General features: G+C 53.2%; 1 protein-coding gene across 3 annotated transcripts in view; it reads right to left on the reverse strand.

Annotated features, from left to right (window-relative positions):
- Positions 1 to 318: 318 nt before the first annotated feature.
- FARS2 (phenylalanyl-tRNA synthetase 2, mitochondrial) overlaps positions 319 to 14,102 on the reverse strand; it is a 310,218-nt gene continuing 296,434 nt past the window's right edge. For 2 of the 3 annotated variants that reach the window (XM_079713869.1, XM_079713868.1), the window contains one exon: positions 319 to 614. In XM_079713869.1, coding sequence (XP_079569995.1) covers positions 476 to 614 — 139 coding nt within the window. In that variant the 3' untranslated portion in view covers positions 319 to 475. The remainder of the gene's footprint in view (positions 615 to 14,102) is intronic. The other variant, XM_079713870.1, reaches the window with a different exon arrangement.

The raw sequence follows: 14,102 nt of genomic DNA on the forward strand, positions 1-14,102 counted from the left end.
CCTGGCATTTCATCCGCGCCCTGGCTGCAGCCTGCCCTTTGCAGAACAGAAAAAGGAGGGAGAAAGGAACGGGAGCCGATTGAGAAAAGCTTCTGTGGTCTGGAGTGTGTCCCTCTGTGTAGCTCCGCTCATTACACGGGGGGAAGAGCCTGTCAGGCAGGAAATCATGTCTGGTGTTTACACTTTAACAGAATCCAGGGACCAATTAACCGCACCGAGCGCCAACGGGCAAAGCATTTCTAAAAGGAAAAGAAGGTAACTCTCGTATTACTGCTCCTTCCCCCAACTTTTCCCAAATAAAAGACACATGCTATGGCAACAGCTACTCAAGAGCGATCCTTTACCTTCTGAAAGTCCTGAAACTGACCCATTTACCACAAGATGACGGATGCCTCTGTCCACAAACAATATCTTTTTCTCTTTGGTTCAGCAAACCCGGGGCCCTGGGAGGGCCATGGCCGGGGAGGTGGCGACATCAAAACCTGCCCTCGACGCCCAGCAGCCGTACGGCCGCCTCCTGCACGGCCTGGTGGACGCACCCGACCTCTCTCTGCGACATCGTGCGCTCCATGTGGCGGTAGGTGATGCGGTAGCAGTGGCTGGTCCTGTGTGTCCTGGAGACGGGAGAGAAAGGCAGGTGAGTGTGGGGCAGGCGTGTCTCCTGCAGAAGCAGTGGTGAAAGTGCAGGAGGGCACAGGGCCACCGACGGGGCGCTACAGAAGCGCACCCCTGCTGACGGCCGGCGTGTCCCTTACAGAGGAGCCGGTGACAGGAACGCTGACCGCTGGGTCCCCTTGGACGGAGTGCATCCATTGGGAAGGAAGTTTCTTGCAAATCGATTTCCTGGGCCGGCCCTGATTCAGCAGCTGGGCGGGAGCCCTGGGCTCCGAGGCGGACCCTGACAAGCAGAGCGGTTAGGGACCAAGCACGCCCCCTGCAGGCCGTGGGGAGCATACGGACAATCGTGCCATCTCTGTGCCGTGCAGACAATCACTGTAATCCTGGTTCTACCAGGCGGCTGCTGGCCTGGCTGCCATGGAACAGCTGGGTGATTCTGGAACACGGGGTCCCGACAGCACTAAGGCTTCTACTGCATGGCAGCTGCTGAGACACACGGGTACACAACAGCTTATCAGGAAGCCCCCGGGGCCCTGGCCAGCAGGCCTGGCCCTCCCCTCTCCAGGCACTTCTGTTTCTCTCCTTCAAGCCACCAAATTCCTCCTTTCCAGCCCCCTTCCTGGGAGAGCCAGCCCTGCCTGCCTCGCTGCAGGTGGAGAAGCTGGAGCAGACAAGTGGGTCCCGGGCAGAGCCCCGGGGACATCAACACCACGCGCCACACGCCCGCTGCCCAGCGGGAGGCCGCCCCAGGCCTGCAGGAAAGCTAGAGCTGTGAACAGGGGCCTCTGGTAGGGTCGGGAGCTCCGTACGCCCTGGGAGGCCCGCCGTTCCCCACAGGTGCCACAGGGCCCCGGGCCCGTGCTTCTCGGGGACTCGGGACGCTTCGTGGATTTGTTCTCGGTGGGGCTCCCCCCTCCCTCTCCGCCCGTTTTGCCGCCAGGCCCCTCGCTGAGCAGGATGTCCCTGCCTTCCTGATCTGCTCTCTTTCCTCCTCCGCCCGGGGCTGGTCACCTTGTCCTGCACCTTGTCCTGCCGCCTCCAGGAAGGGTGAGGACTGTGCCTCACAGGCCTATTCGCATTTCAGTCCCCTTGTGGACCCAGGTAAGGGAAGAAGGTACCTCTGAGTGGCTGGGGGAGGAAGCCGGTCCTCAGGGGGGTGGGGCAGCGCTTCCACCTCTTCCCGCCCCACGGCCATTCGATGGGGAAATGTCTTTTCAACAAGTGGCGCTGGGACGCCTCTGTGTCCTCACGCAAGACAACGAAGTTGGCCCTTTCCTCACACCAGACAAAAATTAACTCAAAATAGGTCACACATCTAAACGTAAGAGCTACAACTGTAACAGTCTTAGAAGAAAACACGAGAGTCCATCTTCATGACCCTGGGCCAGGCAAAGCTTCCTTAGGTACGACACCAAATGCACAGGTGACAAAAGAAAAAAATGGATGAATTGGGCTTCATCAAAATTAGAAACTTTTGTGCTTCAAAGGACACCATTAAGAAAATGAAAAGATAACTTACAGAATGGGAGAAAATATTTGCCAATCATATACTGACAGGGGACTTGTATCTAGAATATATAAAGAACTCCTACAACTCAAAAATAAAAAGACATAATCTGATTAAAAATGCACAAAGGATCTGAATAGAATTCTCGCAAGAAGACATGCAAATGGTTGGTAAGCGCATGAAAAGATGCTCAATGTCATTAGCCAGCAGGGAAAATGCAAATCAAAACCGCGTGAGATGCCACTTCGTACTAGCTAAGACGGCTATAATCAGAAAGACAGAAAATAGCGAGTGTTGGAGAAGATATGGAGAAATAAGAACCCTTACGCGTGGCTGGCGGGGATGTAAAATGGTGCAGCCGCTGGGGAAAGAGCCGGAGGAACCCCTGAAAGTTAAACACGGCAGTTCTTCAGACCCTGAAACACAGTCACCCTATGATCCAGCAGTCCCTCCAGAAGGTGTATGCTCGAGAGAAATGGGAGCGTCTGGCCACACACAAACCTGTACATGAATGTGCAGGGCGGCATTCTTCTCGACAGCCAAAAAGTGGAAACGACCCAAACGTCCTTCAAATGATGACTGGATAAACAACCTACCTCTACGTGGACTATTATTCAGCCATAAGAAGAAATGAAGTTCTAATGCTACAACCCAGATGGGCCTTGAAAACGTTACACTTAGTGAAAGACGCCAGACACAGAAGACCACATATTATATGATTCCATTATCTGAAATGTCCAGAGGAGGCAATTCCATACAGACAGGAAGCAGACTCATAACTGCCCTGGGCTGAGGGGCTGGTGGAAAATGGAGTGACTATTCATGAAGACGGGGCTTCTTTTGAAGGTAGTGAAAATGTCTGGAATGGGATAGTGGTGAGTGTTAGAAAAAACACTGAGTTGAATATTTTAAATGGATGTATGAGACGTGAATTACATCTCAGTAAAGCTGTTCTATTAAAAAAAGAAAAGAGACTTGCCCTGCCGCGCACTGGGCAGGCTTGCGCCTCTGTATCTCCCCAGCGAGTCCCCTAGACGCTGGTCTCCATCGCGTGCGCTGTGCGCCCCTGCGGGACGGCACCCTGCCGTGTTACTCCACTTTGCTCCTCTGGTGCCCAGGGCGATGTCTGGCACAGGGCAGGTGCTGCGTAAAAGCTGCTGAACGAATGCTTATGCAACCACTGAACCCTGGGGTGGGAAGCTGCGTTCAGGCCTAGAGGAGGCTGGTCCGGCCTCGCACTGACCTGCCGGGGTTCCACGGCCCCTGCCTGCGTTCAGCCACGGCATTCTCCTTCCCTCTCCCACCCCTGCCTCCAACAGTGAGGGAGGCGGACGCTGTCAGCTAGGAGGCAGCGAGGGTAGCCATAAACACCGGGGCGCCCCAAGCCCTCCACCGACGTGAGCCTCATCCCCCTCCGCGGGCCACGGGGCAGGCCTCGGAGCCAGCTCCTGGTCCACGCCCAGCGGTGCCATGTCCTCCCCCGGTGACCCCGGCCGGTTCCCGCACCGGGCCTCAGGATAGAAGGTGGATAACAGTCGTGTCGACCGTGGAGAACGGCTCAAAGCAGAACCACCAGACAGAGCACACAAGGGTGTGCCACAGAACCGAAGGAGCTCGGTAAGCGGGGCCTCTTTCTGTGCTTTTTAAATGAGGTGAGCAGGGAACCCCGTGGGCACAGCAGTGAGCTGGCAGCACGGGCCTCTGTGGTTCCTGGTTCCTGGTGGCAAAGCCTTTTGTAGAACCCAAGCCCCCAGAGACACCAGGCCACAGCACCCGATGCAGAGGCTGTGTGCGCCGCAAGACGCTTCCCCAGCAGGCCTCGCGCTGGGGCTGGAGGGCTGAGGTCTGCCCTGCCGGGGCCCTTTAGGGACAGTGTGCCCTGCAGGGGTGGAGCCCAGCTGTGCCCCGCTGCACTGGCCTCTTGGGGCAGCCGGGAGAACCACCTTCCCGCCCCCGTGCACAGCAAGGGCCCTTCTCCCATCCCGACATCACCAGGCAGCATCCCGGGTTTCCAAGGGATGGAGGGTTCTAGGGGGGAGAAATTAGTTGAGCAAGAAAAAGGGCAGAGGGACTGCGGGCTGTTGGATGATAACGCAAACATTCACTAGAACAGGTGCGGCGACAGATCTGGAGACCCAACAAGGGTGGGAGGATGGTTTCCTGCAGGGGAGGCCACTGTCCCAACCAGCCTGGGCAGGGGCCCGTCCTCCCCGCCCCCCTCCCCGACTCACAGGGGCCTAGAACGGGCTCCTCATTTCCAGGCTACGACACACGTCCTGACTCTGAGTTTCTCCTCCGTTGAAAGAGTAACAGCAATGACCCCATCGACTTTTCCCAACTGCCTCGGAGACAAGGTGACAGGGCCCGGAAGCCATCAAGCGCCGCACGAGCGTGAGATGAAAGCACCCTCACGACACTGTTATTGTATTTTTCCGGTGGTTCACTCAGGTCTCTGTCTCTCAGCTGAAGAGCTGGTAATACGACCTGTACAAGTTGAGATTTCCAACCAAAGACGAACGGGAAAAAAATTTATCTCCTTGCTTCTAAGTGCTTCCAAGAAGGTCCCTATAAGGATTCTTGGGATTCCAACAGCTTTTACAAAACACTGTGATGAGTTGGGTGCAAATGAATCATAAACATATGGATTAATTTTAAAAATTGAGAGAAACAGTATTTGGCAGAATATTTGGCCACAATTCAGTAGACGCGACTGAAAATCAGCCAGGTTTGCCTTTTCCTAACATCACTGGAGAGGGAGAGGGAGAGGGAGGAGTGCCTTTTGTCTGTTTGCTAGAAACTTCTTTTTGGAGCTTTCAGATGGTGGATTACTTGGTCCTTCTTTCGCTGGCGGGGAAACCGAAAGCCACGGACCTGGTCCCTGGTCTGAGCGGAGGACCGAGTCTCTCGCCCCTGAGGAGTGGTCCGTCCACGAAGACCACAGAGCTGGAGGGTCTCACAGCTCAGCGTGGCACAGGTGAGAAGGTGGATTCCCCAGAGGGAGGGATGCCCGGAGGGCCAGCCCCAACTGTCTGGGTTAGGGCCTTTCTGATTCTTTTACATCCTCCCAACGAGGCCTCTTTCAGCCCAAAAGCTTCTCAATCTTTCATCCGTCATGGCCCCCGCTGGCTCAGAAACAGCAACAGCAGCAGACATTTATTTACGTAGCGCCTCTTACATACCAGGCACTGGTATGTAAGCCCTTTACATCCACGGACCCATGTAAGCATCACACCCCCACTGGGTAGACAGCATCACTGTCCCGACACACAAATGAGGAAACAGAGAGAGAGAGAGAGAGAGAGAGAGAGAGAGAGAAGAGACAAGCAGAGAGAGAGAGAGCAGAAGTCACTGGGCTACGTCCACACAGCGAGTAAGTGGCAGGGCTGGATCTGAAACCAGCAACCCTGCGGGAACGTAAAATAGCGTGGCCACTGTGGGGAACAGTCTGGTGGCTCCCCACAAGGTAAACACAATTACCATGTGACCCAGCACTCCCACTCCCGGGTGTACACCCCACCCCAAAGAACACAGAGCGAACAAACTAGTGGTGACCAGAGGGGAGGGGCAAACTAGGCGCGGGGGATTAAGAGGTACACACTGCTAGGCGTAAAACAAACAAGTGGTAAGGATGTAATGTACAGTACAGGGAATACAGTCAGTATTTTTGTAATAACTTTGTATGGAGTATGACCTACAAAAAACATTGAATTACTATGCTGTACACCTGAGACTAATATCACATTGTAAGTCGATGATAAGTCAGTGAAAAGGAAGTACTGCTAAGCTCACTGCCGCTCTCCAGGTGACAGCGTGCCAGTGATGGACTCTGTGCAGGGACCAGGGCCACCAGGCTTCCCTGGACAGAAGGGACAGTGGGGCAGGGGGCCGGCGAGAGCCGGACCCCCTCCATCATCCCACCATCAAGTTGACCCCGGCAACCACACAGGCTCCGATCTCGAGGTCAAGTCCTTCCCCGGAGGCCACCAACACCTGCTCCCGAGACAGGGGAAGTGTCTGCTTTTCCGTCGGTGACGAGAGCAGCCCCTTCACGTTCTCGGTGGTGCGCTGGGCACCTCCCTGAATGGGTCGCTGCGCCCACGGTCCCTGCTGACGCGACCTACCTACAGGGGCTGCTCCACAGCGGGGACGGGGCTGTGCTGGGGCAGGTGCTGTTTTCAGGGTAATGGGCGGTGGGACCACTGACTCGCTCCTGCTCGTGTGATGCCGAAGCTCAGCGGGACGGCCACCCGGCCGCGCCCTTCGCCCGGTCGGGAGGCTCAGGTGAGGGGAACAGTGTGATGGGACGGGGATCAGGGAGGGGGCTGGTGGCCAGGGAAATGGGGCGTGAGGGGGGGAGAAGACCCCAGACTTGCGGCAGGGGTCCGACTGCCACTCCGTCCCCCGGCCTCTGCTGTCTGTGTGACCGAGCCCTTGGCGCCCCCCTTGTGACGTGAGGATGACACGTGCCTCCCGGGGCTGGTGCTGACACGCCAGCAGACGCTGGTGAGACCCCGGCGGCCCGGGGTGGGCGCTCAGGGCCCGCTGCTTTGTCCCCCACCTCCTTTACCTGCAGGGCTGATGGGGAGAGGAGGGACGCCGGGGGGAGGGCAGGGGGGCACGCTGGGGAGCCTGGCTGGGAAAGTGGGGGGAGGTTGGGAGTCAGGGAGGCAGGGGAATTACCGCTCAGCATCGGGCACGACCTAAACAAGTGCTCTAGAAACTAAGAAAGTCACTTCCTCCCGTACCTTCCCCGTATTTAAAAAAAGAAGCCAAAGGGAAGAGGAAAAAGTGAAATCCTGGTCATAAGACCTCAGGTCCGATGACGGTGTGCCCGTCTCCTCATGAACTGCCCTGGGGGTTTCGAGGACAGAGGCCGCGTTGGTTTAATGCAGGAAAGGGCCCAGGCCCCAGCCACGGCCGTGCGACTGGTCAGGCCACCTGACCTCACCAGGGAGAGGGCTGGACCGAGTGACAGCCCGGGCCCGCCCCCCCCAGCTCTGCATCCCAGGAGTCAGTGCAGAGGACACAGGGGATTCTGGAGGGGCCGAGCGGACGAAAGGGAAGGGGCGCCCATCAGAGGGATTTCGGGGCAGGCGGCGCAGGGACGCCGCAGGCGCCCTGGGGGCCGCTGGGTGACAGCCAGGCCGGCTCTCCAGGGAAGAGGCCCCGCAGGAGGTGGGTCTCGGGTTGGAACAGACCCTCTGGACTGAACCGGCCTCCCATCCACTGCCTTCTCCCGCCCCTGCCCCATCACGCACGCTCCGCCACCGAGCCGTCTGTTTCCCACGCTCAGACGCTCGGCCTTAGGCCTGCCGCCCCCGATGGCCGCTCGGAGCCGAGGCTCCGAGTCCGTGGTGTGGACGCCACCGCCTCTCACTGCCGCTGTGGCTGCAGTCTCTTCCCACAGGGATTTCTGTTCCTTGGCGTCAGTCACCAGAAACCAGACCAGATGGTTCCCCCACGGTTAGTGCCGTGGGAGAGACAGCTCCAAGCCAGGCCCCGAAGGAGGCAAAGCGGGGCCGGGCAAGAGAAACCCGCTTCCGGAGCTGCCCCCCGCTCCTGGGCCGCCCGCACGCTGGCAGCTGGAGGTCCCAGGAGACACACGCTTTGCAGGCAAGACGCGCCTTTTCACGTCAAACACTTGGCAGGTCCTCAGGGGCGCTTCACGTCCCCCAACACCCCTTTCACTCCCATCAACCCCCCTAACGTTCCCGGTTCTTCCGAGGCAGGGTCTCAGGCCAGGCAGTCAGGAGAAAGGAGGTCGTGCCCTTGCCTCCCGGGGAGTGGGCCGGTGTTCTTGGTCCCCACGTGCACGTCCATAGGAAAATAACTGCTCTGGGGAAGTTTTCTAACAGACGCTCCCGTGGGAGGCTCGGGGATGCAGCCCAGCCCAGCCCTACTGCTTCCCAGCTCTCGGATCTTGGGCCAGTTCTTAATCGCTGGTCCAGGTTCTCATTCTAAGATCCAGATCGTGTACTCACAGGGTTTTTGAAGGACTGCATGAAAATAGTATATGTAAAGTGTTTAGCACAGTTCAAGCTACAGGTAACAATTGGTATTATTTATGTGGCTCAAGATTCTAGACCCTCAGTTGGGGCCACACAGAAAGGCCCGAATGACCCTGGACAAGTCATCTGAGCTTCAACTTCCTCATCTGTACAAATGGATCCTAATAGGATACATGCGACAACCTGAAGGAACCCTGAAGACATTATAGTCAGTGAAATAAGGCAGACACGGAAGGCCAAACAGTGTACGACTCCTTTTCCATGAGGTCCCTGGAGTTGTCAAATTCATAGAGACAGAAAGGAGAGTGGTGGTCACCAGGGTCTGAGGGACGGGGACAGAGAGTTAGCGTTTAAGGGGGACAGAGTTTCAGCTGAGGAAGGTGAGGAAGTTCTGGAGGTGGCTGGAGGTGACGGCTGCATAGCAGCGTGAAGGTCCTTAACGCCACTGAACTGTATACTTAAGAATGGTGAGAATAGTAAATTTTATGTTGTGTGTATTTTATCACAATAAATTTTTCATTTTGGAGGAGGAGAGTTTGCCCGAACAACCTAGCTGACAATTACTAGAAGAGGAAGTTGGGAACTCAAATTTGTACTAAAGATAAAGCAGCAGAAAGCAACAATAGAAATCCCTAGCAGACCACTGCTTGGCCGGTGGCAGGACCATCGCAAGAGAACAACGTGTTTGGTTTCCACCTGCCCAGATGGCTCCTCTTCTCAATTTCATGAACTTAGCAGCCAGGCTGCCCTGCGTTTTACACAAACGGTTTCTAAGTCTGCTGCTTATTGTGCTCTAACCGCATTTACCGTATTTGAAAAGTTCTTTTCAACTATCCATTGTCTTCCAAGCCGTCCTCCTACATTTCTAACAAGCCTGAAGTAACGTCTCATGTTGCACAGATTTCCAAAGCTCTGTGCTTTTCCTCCGTGTGGGGAATTTGGAAGAGGTTTTCCTTTTCTCCCTGGCTGCGTCTGCACAGCCCAAGTCAACAGAGCTAACTTTAACTCCGTGCTGGTGCACCGCAGCTTCCCGAATGCGCTGGCACCTCAGGGGATGAGCCAGGTCACAAAACACAAGATGTTTGGCAGGTGAAGTGCTACATTTTCATCTCAATCAATTGATCCACAATGATTTATTCTGTGCGGAGGCAGACACTGAGGAGGTACAGAACAGGGATAGGCATTGCTTGATCAATACATAAATATTCATGGGGTGGCCGTTCTGGGTACAACAGAGCGGCAGAGTGAGGGGGAAGAGGTATCGCAACATAAGACAAAGAAGGATGAGTCTAGATTACCCTCTGTTTGGGGGCTGAGACGTGGATGCATGAGGTGATAGCTAGCAGGACAGTGCTGTTAGTGCTAAGTGTTACATGGATGGCATAGACTGTAAACGACTTAGGGGTTAGAGAAGACTGGCAGGGAGATGAGATTAGCTCTAGATCTTAAGGACGAGTAGGATTTTGGCAGGTGAAGGGCAAAGAGCGTAATCTAGGGGGCGAATGACACGGGGTACTGGTAGGGGCGTTCATTATGTGTTTCCTCTTCTGTTTCAACAAAGGATGCTGAGGGTATGTTCCAGGTATAAGTGGTCCGATGGAGAGCCATCCAGAGGATGCAAGGTCTGCGGGGAGAGGGCCTTATCATCCTGGCTAAGAAGGCTCAACTGAAAATCCATCATTCAGCAATCAACCAAAACCACCGGGTCCAGGATGAGGTCTGTATGGAGTCCTGTGAAAGGCTGGTAGGACCTTGCTCTGGGCAGTTTTGCTGCACCTAGAGGTGGGCCCTGAGATCTCACAGCCCCAAACGACAGAGGGTTCCCGAGATATAAGGGCATGTACGATGTCACCCATGTGGTATGAAGAGCCACCCCACCAAGGAGCATGCTACAGAGCTCTCCTCAACCCCACTACTCATGAGTAGAATTAGCCATGAGTGTGCTATGTCGTACAGCTTTTATTTCTTCAGTGAGTCTTGGAGAAAGTGGGCTAATTACTTTGAGAGACTCAGTGTCTAGTTAATTATGAAGGAAGCACACATTAGTAGAGAGAAATTTATATATATTTCCAGTGATTTATGGTTACTTTGCAAATGCTGTTGAGAAGGGCCTCCCTGGGGCTAACGAATAGCGTCATCTCTCGACAGATACTGAGGGAGAGGTTACGGGAGACAGGGACTAAACTGGGACTCGGCTGGGAGGACGAGCTTCCTCTAGCCATGATACTCTAGGCTGGAATACAGCAGGGAGAGCTTGGTTATATACCATTCATCCAAGCAGCATGTTTTGCGGAATCAAAGAATCCAGGATCAGGAACCGTGGAGATTTTCTGGTTCAAGCTTGAGTTCTCTCTGCAGAGCCTGATGCTGGACCACTTCCGGGGCAGCCCACCCGGGACTCACAGAGCAGGCCGAGCGGGAGCTCCCCTCACAGTGAGCCGGCAAGGGCTTCCGGGCTGTCCTCGCTGGCCCTGGATTCACCCCAGTCCTTCTCCCCCGGGACAGCCCTGCCCACCCCTCAACTCACTATCAGCAGCAAAACAGCATGACGGCCCGTGCAGGGACTGCCAGGACCACTGGTGGTCAGAGTGAGAAGGGATCTTGGGGGCAGCACACGTAATGTTTAATATCACTGCCTGGGAGGCTAGACATCTGTCTGTCCACCTACTCCATTCATTCATTAATTCAACAGATGAAATGAACATGCACTAAATGGCATGTATTCTGCTGGGTACTGAGGACCTAATGATGGAATAAAACAAAACAAAGCAAAACAAAGCAAAACAGACCTGACCTCATGAAGCTCACAGAGTAGCGTAAGAGACAGGTGTTAAAGAATCACCAAGCAATGAGAATTGCAACTACACTGAAGCGTTTGAAGAAGAGGAACATGGAGCCATGGGGCCACAAAAAAGGGCAACTGACTTAGATGGTGGGTCAGAGAAGGTTCCTGTGCAAGTGCCATGTGCTGACCTCACAGGGGGAGGGACTTACTGGGTGAAAGGAGGTTGGGGGAAGCGGTTCCACCCCCGGCAGGATTCTGGGTAGAGGGAATGGCATGTGTCTGTGAACTGGGTTCAAATCGCAATTCCTTCTCTTCTGAGCCATACGACCTTGGTCAGATCATTGCCTTCGCTAGGTGTCGGCTAGAAGATGGTTCTTTTTTTTTTTTTTTTAGACTTTTTTGATGTGGACCATGTTTTTTTTAATTTTTTAAAATTTATTTTATTTATTTATTTTTTGGCTGCATTGGGTCTGCGTTGCTGTGCGCGGGTTTCCTCTAGTTGCGGCGAGCGGGGGCTACTCTTCGTTGTGGTGTGCGGGCTTCTCATTGTGGTGGCTTCTCTTGTTGCAGAGCACGGGCTCTAGGCACGCGGGCTTCGGTAGTTGTGGCGTGTGGGCTTAGTAGTTGTGGCTCGCAGGCTCTAGAGTGCAGGCTCAGTAGTTGTGGTGTCTGGGCTTAGTTGATCTGCAGCATGTGGGATCTTCCTGGACCAGGGCTCGAACCTGTGCCCCCTGCATTGGCAGGCAGATTCTTAACCACTGCGCCACCAGGGAAGCCCCTTGATGTGGACCATTTTTAAAGTCTTTGTTGAATTTGTTACAATATTGCTTCTGTTTTATGTTTTGGTTTTTTGGCTGAGAGGCATGTGGGATTTTAGCTCCCTGACCAGGGATCGAACCCACACCCCCTGCACTGGAAGGCAAAGTCTCAGCCACTGGACCACCAAGTAAGTCCCTAGAAGACGGTTCTGCTTGTCATGTCATGAAGCCTTTGAGCTCAACCCAGGGTCATCACAAGAGCACCGTCACCAGAGGGCCTCAAGGTTTAGGTCTTTTTTGTTTTAAAGACCAGAACCCCAGGCTCTCTGCCATGTGTCACCTTTCCAATCTGTTCCCTCTAAACCACACAGCATCTATAGCACAGCTCAGAGCAAAGCCGCTTTAGCTGATGTGGGCATGAGGAACCCTCCCACTCGGCCTGGCCTCCTGCCCACGGCAGCCCCTCCCCCAGCAGCTCATCAGCATCCCGAAGGCTCCAAGGAGGGTGATTTAAAAACCAATCCCCCCCCCGAAAAATAAATATAAAATAAAATATATATAATATAAATATAAATATAAAATAAAAACCACCCCATATTCTATGATAGAAGGCAGCAAAGCTCAGACAGGCAATGGTTTGCCTGAATTCAGCTCAAAACTTAACAAATCCAAGTGAAATTTGCTTAAAATAGGATTGGAGCTCATTTGGGAAACACATTCTTCCAAGTAAAGAGAAATCCTTGATCCCATGGAGCATAAACGCAGCAAGCGCAGCAGAGAGCAGACAGGCTGAGGAGGTCAGAAACCCGGGTTCTTCCCCTAAAGCTTGTCACCGTAGGACGAGTGACTTAACAGAAGTCCTTTAACAGCTCTGAGCCTCAGCTTCTCTATCTTACAGAGGGCATTACAACTTCCTCGCAGTGTTATCAAGAGTTAGTAGGTTTTGAAGGCACTTTGTAATTACAGATGAGTCTTTAAATTTATCATGATAAAAGAGAGATTTCATTTTTGCAAATGGCCAAATATTTAGTGCTAAAATTGAGGAGGAAAAGTAATCTAATTGCATAATATTCCAGATGTGCTAAAAGAAAGCACAGCAATAAAATAAGCTGATATGTCTTCTGATGTGGCTTATTGTTGGTCCTATAAAAATTCCTGCAGAATAAAAAGGGGGGGGATCCAAACAGCTTTTGAGAACAAAACAGCATCACGTGGCCTTCAGCACACAGCATTTGGAGGGGGTAGTGCTATGTGAACTCAGAAGTTGCTGGAACGTTACGGTCATACCCCAGTCACCCCATGTTCCTAACGGATTCATTTTCACATCTGGAGAAGGACGTGACGACCCCAAACTCCTATTCCCCTGAGGAGCTAACACGATGAACCACACTGATGGAAACTTGTTCTAGAACCTTGTACGACTTATGTATGGAAACAACTTTTAAATTCCAAATATTGACAAGATTAAAGAAAGCTCTGGGCCTTGCCATCACACAGTCTTCGCAAAGCTGAAGCTACTCTGTCAATAGTAATAGTAGCAGCAAGAAGAAAATGGACAATTATAAAGCTATGAGGCTTCCAGAACCTCGTGCCCGTGTGATCTCACTGGCTGTGACCACACGGCAATCCCGAGAGGTGGACACTGTCACCTCTGTTTGCAGAGCAGGGACAGGCCCAGAAAGATGGCGTGAGTGGGGGAGGGCCGAGGCTGGAACCTCGCTCCCTTCCTTTGCGTTAAACTCTGCTCATCTTTTCTCCCAGACATACTCTGCCGGCCTACTGATGTCCACTGCAGTCACCGCTGACTGCCGTTCAACAAGGATATCACGGTAACAGATGAATTTCAGGCTCTGCCAACGTGACGAGGACTTTATCCCCAAAAGGGAAAAATTAGTGCATTAGTAAATATTACTTGGCAGAGAAAGTGTAGGAAGTATAAAGACAGAAAGGTCAAAAGAAGAAAAAAATACTTTAAAGGGAAGAAGGATCTATTATGTATAAAGTGCTGGGCACTTTAATGGTTCATTTTATCCTTGCCATGAATAGAAAACATGGATGAAAAAAGCCAGAATGAGGGACAATGTTAGGTTGATGAAGGCAAAGTCAGACCCGGAAAACACAGAACCCAGATGTGCAGGTGGTGAGCTGAATGAGTAGAGACATAAATCTGGTTTAGAACTCGCAGCCACAGTGAAAGAAGCCTGATCAATTCCAAGGTTCTCACTGCCCGAGGGGAGAAAAGATCATAGCTGTTCTGGGAAGGAAACCCACCCCAAGGTAATATTCTAAGATAAATGTCTAGGTGGGGCTTCATACAGGGAGCTTTAGATGAGCAATGACTATGATCTCTGGGTCACTTAGTACGCCTGGATGCAACCTCTCATTTAATTCTCATTACAGTCCCCTCATATTGGGAATTATTCCCC

The sequence above is a fragment of the Hyperoodon ampullatus genome (assembly GCF_949752795.1).
Source record: "Hyperoodon ampullatus genome assembly, chromosome: 10".
Taxonomy (NCBI): Eukaryota; Metazoa; Chordata; class Mammalia; order Artiodactyla; family Ziphiidae; genus Hyperoodon; species Hyperoodon ampullatus.